Genomic DNA, 9,057 nt, shown 5'->3' with positions numbered 1-9,057 from the left:
CCCCCCCCCCCCCCCCCCCCCCCCCCAGCCAGGGTGCGCGTTAACGCCTGCTGCCACGTCACCTGTCACATTAAGGCCAGGAGTCCATCAGAGGGCTGCCTGTCCCTGTGGCCTCACGGTCACCCGGCTCCACTCAGGGCCTAGCTCTCTAAGGACAAGATGTGGACAGCTCTCTAAAGACAGCTCTGTGGAGATGCCGGCTGCAAGGTGAAGCCAGTAAGACGGGAGAGGGGGAGGGACACGAAAGCAGTTCCTAGAAATGAGAAAACCGCCACTGACTGACCTTCGGAGAGACGACTTTGATTAATTCATTCAAAAACCGGAACTTTCCTACTTCATTATGAAATCTCCTGCCACAGTTCTTCATACACGCCTCCAGCACCTACAGCCACACGGAGGGGAGGTGCTCAGTGCGGGTGAGGGTCGGAGCTGGCACTCAGCCAGGACCCTGCACGTAGATCACAGTGACTAGACCTTCACGAGGAAGAAACCGATCAGGAAGTTTGTGTGCACTGCCCCCCTCCCCCTTCCCCCCCCCCCCCCCCCCCGGAGCATCAGGGCAACAGGATCACGGACACCTTGGGCCCCTTAAACCTCTTCTGGGGAAGCCGAATAGGAACTAAAGAACAGAGCACTGGGACCCAGGTACCAAGACAGTTGAATGTCTGTCGTAGAAAGTGCCTGCTTACAAGATTCCGCCCTCATCATTTCGATGAGGAGACTGAGGCCCAGAGACAGAAAGTTTCTCCGACTCTGGGTCCAGGGCTCTTGCTATAAGCTGATCAATGTTTGGGGAAGATGGAAGATAATATTTAAACAGTTTTCTTTTTCAAAGACATATTTTCCCTCCCTGCTCCCATCGATTTTCCTTCCGAGGCACATAAACTACCTTAAGTTTTCGGTGCTTCCTGGGGCCCTGGGGCCTGCGGTTTATGCCCAGGAGAGCTCCACCCCAGTGTTCCCTTTTTTGGCTTCTGACTTTGTAAAGCAGGGGTTTTCCAGCATATCGCTACTGACGTTCTGGGCCATTCTTTGTTGTGGAAGCCCGTCCTGTACATTGTAAGATGTTCAGCAACATCCCTGGCCTCTAGTCACTAGATACTAGTAATGCCCCATGACACGTGACACCCAAAAGTGCTTCTAGACACTGCCACATGTCTCCTGGAGAGGAAACCCACTCCAGGTTGAGAAGCATTGTTTTATAAGGCCTTCTCTCTGCAGTGAACGCAACAGAGGTGTGCACGTGAGCCGTCTGAGCGCCCTTCCCGTGCATGACCCGGCTGACGTCGGGGAGAACCTAGGAATCCTGTGAGCTCAGCCACCTCTGGCTCAGTGCCGCACTTGTCCCCTCTGAATAAACACTAAGCTCCACCTGTCGGTGGTGCCTTCAGCAGGAGCTAGCATCACTTTTAGCTACAGAACTTTTTACTTGCCTCATTTTCCTTTAGTTCGCTAACTCTTAACTGGCAACACAGCTGTTAGCATCTCTTCAAGAAGCCGCCTCTGGGCTCCACCCTGGGCTCAGGGCTCCTGCCTCTGGCTCCTTCCCTTAGCCACTCAGCTTCTCCCACAAGACCGGTGGCCATGGTGCAGGGACTGCACTTCAGTCATACACATTCGTGGGGCAGTTTACGGAACGCGCTCCAGATAGATCTAGTATCAGGGACTTCCAGCTGCCTTAGGACGTGAGCCATGAAAACCCCAGAGAACCCAGTGGGCGCATGAGGAAAGGCCTGGGCTCACTGAAATCCACCACTGCAATGAAACCACATACCGTCAGGGCCTGGACTGCCTCCCATTCCTGTGGAGACTGGATCTTATGGGCCAGCAGTCGGACAGCGATCTGTGGCCTGGGAGACAAGCAGACCCCGCTTTCAGGCACTGACCCTGGGACCACGTGACTGGCCCTCCTTGGCCAGTTTTTACTTCTACAGTCAGCTCTCTCCCACTTGCCTCCCAACAGCTTTGAGACTCACCCTTCAAGCTCTTTGTTGATCTGATCACAGAAGCCAATTATGTATTCCCAGTCCTCCTGGCGGTTGGAAGGATTGGTGGCTTTATCTTGGGACAGAGCAAAGCGGAGGACAATTGAGGACACAATGGAAAGTGTTCCAACAATTTTTAGGCATTGATGTGAAGCTAAGTTTGTTTCCACATTTCTTTTCTGATAAGAGAATCCTCAACAGGTCAGTCCAGTATTTTGGAAGTCACAGATGAAAGGGAAAACAAATTCTCAGCCTTGCAAAGCTTAGAGTTGACCACGGTCAATAGTACAGATGAATAATTATAAACACAAATGATAAAAATCTTCAAACTGATATCCGCAAAAATGTTTAATGTAATAAATAAGTATAAATAATTCTAGTTACATAAAAATAAGCTATTAAGCAAGTAGGAGTTATCAAGAAGTGTTTCCTGGAGAAATTAAAGTCAGGTGATACTTGATAAAAATATATATATATATATACTTAGGAAATGTATTTCCTATGTACCCTTCAAACATTTTTTCAAGACCCAACTTTCCTGAACGCTTTAAATGTTTTTTAAATTGTACACAATGTCATCCTTAAAAAAATTTTTTTTTTTAAATCTTTTTATTCATTTTTGAGACAAAGAGAGACAGAGCATGAGCAGGGGAGGGGCAGAGAGAGGGGGAGACACAGAATCTGAAGCAGGCTCCAGGCTCTGAGCTGTCAGCACAGAGCCCGAGCAGGGCTCGAACTCACAGAGTGTGAGATCATGACCTGAGCTGAAGTCGGACGCTTAACCGACTGAGCCACCCAGGCACCCCCACAATGTCATCCTTTTAAGTTAAACTAATATTTAATGAGCCCCTACTGAACACTAATCATCGTGCTCCGTCCCCAGGACCGCAGATACAGACCGCCCCTACAGCTTAAATGACCTTCTATGGGGCACCTGGGTGGCTCTGTTAGTTAAGCATCAAATTCTTGATTTCAGCTCAGGTCATGATCTCTCGGTTTGTGAGTTAGAGCCCCACATCTGGCTCTGTGCAAACAGTGAGGAACCTGCTTGGGATTCTCTCTCTCTGCCCCTTCCCTGCTCGCTCTCGCTCTCTCTCTTTCAAAATAAAGAAATAAACTTGAAAACATTTTTTTGAAAATAATAAAAGAATAAAAAAATAAGTGGTCTCCTATGATTAAGGACAAAGACAAGTGTTGGAGAGTTCTCAGAGGGATCACTGAGGGTTTAAAATCCACGTGCTAAATGTCAAGTCTCCTAATATTTGGTGGGGTCCCCTCTCCCCTGTGATCCCCCAGAACCTTGCTAGGGGTGGTTAAGGGTGTTCCCACCTCTGATTCAGATCTTGGGAGTCTGCCTCTTCCAGAAAGCACTCTCAAGCTGTTTGCTAAATTTAGGACTTCAGGTTCAGAAGAGGAATGGAAGGCTGAAGGCGTAAATCGTTTTTAAATCCCCACACTCCCACACATTTCCACAAGTGCCAAAAGCAGAGCAAGAGAACCTTGAAAAAGCCCCTCCACACAAGGGGTGTTGTCAGAAGTTCTTGAATTCTGGTTTCTCGTGACTGTGTTTTCTTAACTTCCTGTTTCCTAATATCAAAAATCACTTGCTCCGTGACCAAATCCTAACAAGGCCTCCCAGCACCTCCCCACCCCCACCCTGCCCCAAAGAGGGCTCTGAGGTACAAGAAGTCAGCAGACGCCACCCGGAGGCGGAGGGAAGGCGCGCAGGACCCACAGACGCAGCGCGCGTGCCTGGCAGTGTTTCTGCTCTGATCGCAAGAAGATTCTGATGCTTTGAGCTCCTATTTGGAGGAAAAGAGAAATGTCTGTCCTCAATCATGAAGAGAGAATTAGCAGGCCCTTTAAAATGTCAAGCTAGAAAGGAAGCAAATTAATTTAATTCCGTCAAGAGTGGCTATTTATTGCCACGGTGACCTACAAGCTGTCACCGTCCAGAAGCCCCATGTTTCTCCCATCAGTTGCCTGATATCTTCTCAGGTGTTAGCATGGCTGTGTTACTAATCCCCATCATTTGAGATGCTTAAAGTTCTCACGTGACATCAAGAAGCTGAAGGATGCAAAAATAAGACGGTCTGAGAAGCCATACCCCTCCCATCGCTGCTATTATCATTTTGAGAAGAGTCACGTACTTCATGGCGTAAGAAAGACTAACGCATTCATTTGCACCGTTCACAACTGGAAAAGGACGGCGGGGAGTGCTGCATGGATGCTCCCCTGCCCCCACACGTGCATGAGCAATGGACCGTCACCACACGTGTTCTCCCCAGGCCTCCTGTAATTCTTGTAGCACTTCTGCTTCCAAGTATACGCCCACTCCCTTCTCACTTGGGTTCAACTTCTCCAGAATCCCACTTCCTTTCATCTGGACAGACCTTTCCGCTGCAACTCTGCAGGGAGCGCTCTGCCTGCATGTGGGCACAAACAGCCCCTGTTCAGCAATGGTCAGTCCTGGTTCTGAGTATCTGCTCCAGCTCTCCAGCCTACTCAGGAAGCCGACCACAGCACCCTTAGGAACTGGAAGAAAACTCTGGGGATACTTCTGGGTGACTCGATCTCTCCATTTGCCCGCTGCCTCCCTCCAGCAGATGCACACAACTTTCCACCCACAAAACAAGCTCTATTACCTGGCACAGAGGTGACACTACAGCCTCACCTGTCGACCCCACCCTCTAGAACTAGCCCTGGACTCTACTTTGACTCAAGGTTTCTATTTTCAGGTCTTTCCTGAAAGCCTTATTCTCTTGTGTGTCTGTGCATCTAGATTTTCTGCTCTCATTTTTCAGCTTAGTTCCAACACTAGTTTTGACTGTTGTGGGGCCTCAAGAGGTCAAGTGGGGACGGTTCAAGTAGGGGCAACACTGGCTACCCAATCCCAACACAGCTCAAACATTTCACAGATGACAAATTCTATGTAACATGTTACTTAGAGATTAAGAGAGGCAAGAATACAGGATGGAAAAGCAATCAAGAGTCAGCCTTCAGTGCTAGGGTCTTGAATCAAGAGGGCCTTAGTCACCAAGTCTTTGTTAAGTGCTCACAGAAAATTAAGTACACAGATCAAGTGTATTGTACTATATTATTCAATCAATCAATAACGTAACTAAAGGAAAACTAAGTACAGAGCATTTGGCCATAGAGGGACTACAGAAAAAGTCCAAGACTCAGAGCCTAGCCTTGAGGAGGTTATACTCTGTTGGTGCGACACGTGCAAAATAACCAGAGCAAAAAATTAGAGTATATGATTTGTTACAGAAACAAGTTTTAAAACAAGCTCATTACTTCTCCTTCCTGACTTCCCTATTTCTATAAATGGTGCCATCATGGGGTGTCTGGGTGGCTCAGTTGGTTGAGCATCCGACTCGGTTTCTGCTCGGGTCATGATCACACGGTTCATGAGTTCGAGCCCCACACTGGGCTCACTGCTGTCAGCACGGAGTTCACTTTGGATCCTCTGTCCCCCTCTCACGCTGTCTCTCTCTCAAAAATAAATAAAACATTAAAAAAAAAATTAAAGAAAAATGGTGCCATCATTCAAAAACTCCTTTTGCCCCCACATCCAGGCATCCGGATTTGAACCCCCATTGCTGACTCCTTCCCTCTTACCCATTTCCATCAACCTAGGGTCCCTTCCTTCTCAAGGTCTATTTATTTATCCAGCAAGCACAAGCACGGAATGGGCAGACAGAGAGAATCCCAAGCAGGCTCTATGCTGTCACCACAGAGCCCGACATCGGGTTTGATTTCACAGTGAGCCAAAATCAAAAGTCAGACGCTTAACCGACTAAGCCACCCAGGTGTCCCCCCTCAAAATCTTTTTTTTCAACGTTTTTTTTTTTTTTTTTTTTTTTTTTTTTTTTTTTTTTGGGACAGAGAGAGACAGAGCATGAACGGGGGAGGGGCAGAGAGAGAGGGAGACACAGAATCGGAAACAGGCTCCAGGCTCCGAGCCATCAGCCCAGAGCCCGACGCGGGGCTCGAACTCACGGACCGTGAGATCGTGACCTGGCTGAAGTCAGACGCTCAACCGACTGCGCCACCCAGGCGCCCCCCCCCCTCAAAATCTTTTTAAATCTCTCCTTCCTTTCTTACCTCTGCCCCTACCCCAACCCCTTCTTCACCTGCTTCTTGAATTTCTCCTGGCCATCCTATATAAAACCCCTATACTAACCCTTGTAAAACACTGATTTCACGAGAGATGGTAAGAACGGGGACCTGATAACTGTCGAAATTTAAGCTTTTTGAGCTGGAATTCCAGCTTTTCCAGAATTTGGTTCTAACTTCCCAGGTTTCTCTCCCACCACACTCCTACTGGAACTACCTGCCTGAACCAGCCAAAAACCTGTTCCTATATGGTTTCTCTATTTACATCACCGTCCAGTGTTTTCTTAGCCAGTTTTCCCCAGTCTTTAAGGCCTGGATCAAATGCTACCTCCTCACTGACAGAATCACGTTTCCATTCCACTTCTCCCCAATTTCCTGAAGAAACTGCCTGCATTTTAGCATTTACAGTTCTTGCCTTGTACCTGTATCTTTTTAGTAATGCTTTATCCACTCCAGGATCACCTTTACCGAACTTAAGGCAAAGACAGATTGAACTTAATTAATTTTCATAATACCTCACATAACAGGTATTTCTTAAAAATCTTTTTATGTTTACTTATTTTTGAGACAGAAACAGAGCATGAGCAGATGAGGGGCAGAGGGAGAGGGAGACACAGAACCCGAAGCAGGCTTCAGGCTCTGAGCTGTCAACACAGAGTCTGATGGGGGGCCTGAACCCACCAACTGTGAGATCATGACCTGAGCTGAAGTCGGATGCTTAACCGACTGAGCCACCCGGGCGTCCCACATAACAGGTATTTCTTATGGACTGATTATAGTAATGACAGGAATTCAGAAAAGGCTGAAGTCATCAAGAGACAGTCCGTGGACAAGGAGAATCTGGGATGGGTTTTAAAGCATTTAGTTAGGCAAAGGAGAACAGGGTTTCCAGGGAAGGAGAGCAATGTGTGCTGATGGGACAAGAACACATCTGACTTAGCAAAGCAAGAAGACGCTCAGGAAGCCACCAAGAGGCGGCAGGAGGCGTGCGACAGTGGGACGACCTGATTCCACAGAAGTGCTCTTCTGGGAGCAGAATGCCAAGTGGACAGAAGGGACGTGGGGAGACACCTGAAGCACTGGGCCCAGTAGAGGCTTCTATAATAATTCTGGCAATCCACAGAGTGACAAGGACCTAGACTAAAATAGTGCTAAACCCCAAGCACTGGTTCGTTCACCTGGCCAAGTTCACACCAATAAGTCACAAGAACTGTGAAGGTGAATGACGGAGAAGAATGGAAGGAATCTGAACACTGCCCCTAATGTCACTCTAATGGGAAAAATCAAAGGCCAGTATCAGCTCTAAAGTCTACAGACACCATTGTCCTTCCCCCACTCACAATCTCTACTCTCCCTCAAAAACAGGTCTGTCCCTCTCCTATTTCAAAATATAACTCTAAATCTAGTCTATTAAACTCAGCTTAAGTCAAATTACTTCAACGTCCCTATTCATATTCATGAATCAAACAAATTTCAGGGACCCATGGGTGGCTCTGTCAGTTGGGCATCTGACTCTTGATTTCAGCTCGGGTCATGTTATCACGGTTCGTGGGATTGAGCCCTGGGATGGGCTCTGCACTGACAGCACAGAGCCTGCTTGGGATATTCTCTCTCTCTCTCTCTCTCTCTCTCTCTCTCTCAAAATAAATAAACTTAAAAAACAACAACAACATCCAATTCCAGTGTAGTTATATCTATATCGGTTAGATGTCTCTGGACAAGTGGTTTGATTAGAGTCAGGGTGTCCTCTTTTTGTGAAATGGTGCATTAGTACCTGCTTCACTAGGATACTTGATAAATGAATTAAATGAGTGTCTCTGGAGTGCTTTGAGCTCCTCAGAGAACAGTTCCATATATACAGAAGACTGTGACCTGCCTGCAACTGCAGATTTTGCAAATGTAACCTGGGTTCAACAACCTGAAGGGGGGTTCTTATTAAGAAAGCTCAGGCCATTGGAGGAAACAGCCTGGAGGCTCCAGTACATAAGAGGTCTCTGCGCAAGGCAATCTCTAGGCATCCTACCTGTCACCATCCTGCCCAATGTGTGTTCACTTAAAGAGGCCTCCAAGGGCCTCTTCTAGCCCATAGGAAAGTTAACTTATTAACCCTTCAGCAGAGTACTACCTGCTAACAAGGTTAACCTGTATTTCCTTAACAGAAATACGATTTAGCAATTAGAGCGAAGGCCGCTCTAACTACAGCACTAGGCTGTGTTCCTCAGCTTTGCTCAGAGTACGCTATGGACGATGACTCGTTAAGGGGTTCAAGTGTGTGTGTCTCCCAACACAGACATAACCAAGCTTTGGCCGCTGCAGGAAAATAGAGCTCTGTTCTTTACCCTACTTTGGATTATTCTCACTTCAAACATTCTGCCTCAGCGAAGCGGCCACTTCTCAAATACATGGTCGCAATTCTGAAGCAGTATGTGTATACTCACTGGTGCCCACCGCTCGCGAAGTTTCAGCCCCAATCCGCGGCTTTTCCCTCGGTCTGAGACTGAGGCACGGGGGTCTGAGAAGCGGGGCCCCACCACAATGTCCCCAAATCGCCGATGCATGTCAGCCGGGAGCACTTAGCTGACGCTTCTCCGCAGCCCGCGGGGCCGGGACAGTACGCAGCTCCCGCCGCCGCGCGCAGCAGTGGGAGGAGGCGCCGGGAGGGGGACCCGGCGCCCTGCTGGGGAAGGGGCGTGATCGCTGACAGCTTGCGGCGAGGGCAAGCCGAAGCGCGAGCTGCTAGGAGACGCCGCCACTGGACCCTGGGAGGAGGTGTAGGGGGGGGCAGCGGGGGCGGCGAGGGGGCTCGAGGACAGACAGAAGCGGCCGCGGCTACTCACTCAGCCAGGACTCCAGGCTCTCCCCTTCCGCCTCCGCCATATTGCAGCCGCCCGGGCCGGCCCTGCGGCCTCAAACCTCGCGAGAACTTGCAAGAGATGAGCCGGGGCGGGGC

General features: G+C 48.8%; 1 protein-coding gene across 1 annotated transcript in view; it reads right to left on the bottom strand.

The window, feature by feature from the left end:
• GGA3 (golgi associated, gamma adaptin ear containing, ARF binding protein 3) overlaps positions 1-9,028 on the bottom strand; it is a 16,276-nt gene extending 7,248 nt beyond the window's left edge. Inside the window, exons 1-4 of the mRNA XM_049635755.1 lie at positions 8,945-9,028; positions 1,977-2,061; positions 1,775-1,850; positions 284-382 (exon numbers count right to left, since the gene is read on the bottom strand). Of these exons, the coding sequence (XP_049491712.1) occupies positions 284-382; positions 1,775-1,850; positions 1,977-2,061; positions 8,945-8,984 (300 nt within the window). The 5' untranslated portion in view covers positions 8,985-9,028. The remainder of the gene's footprint in view (positions 1-283; positions 383-1,774; positions 1,851-1,976; positions 2,062-8,944) is intronic.
• Between the last annotated feature and the right edge of the window lie 29 nt (positions 9,029-9,057).

Source organism: Panthera uncia, chromosome E1 (assembly GCF_023721935.1).
Source record: "Panthera uncia isolate 11264 chromosome E1, Puncia_PCG_1.0, whole genome shotgun sequence".
Lineage (NCBI taxonomy): Eukaryota > Metazoa > Chordata > Mammalia > Carnivora > Felidae > Panthera > Panthera uncia.
The sequence above is the reverse complement of the archived record's forward strand: the minus strand, read 5'-3'. Positions and strand labels throughout refer to the sequence as shown.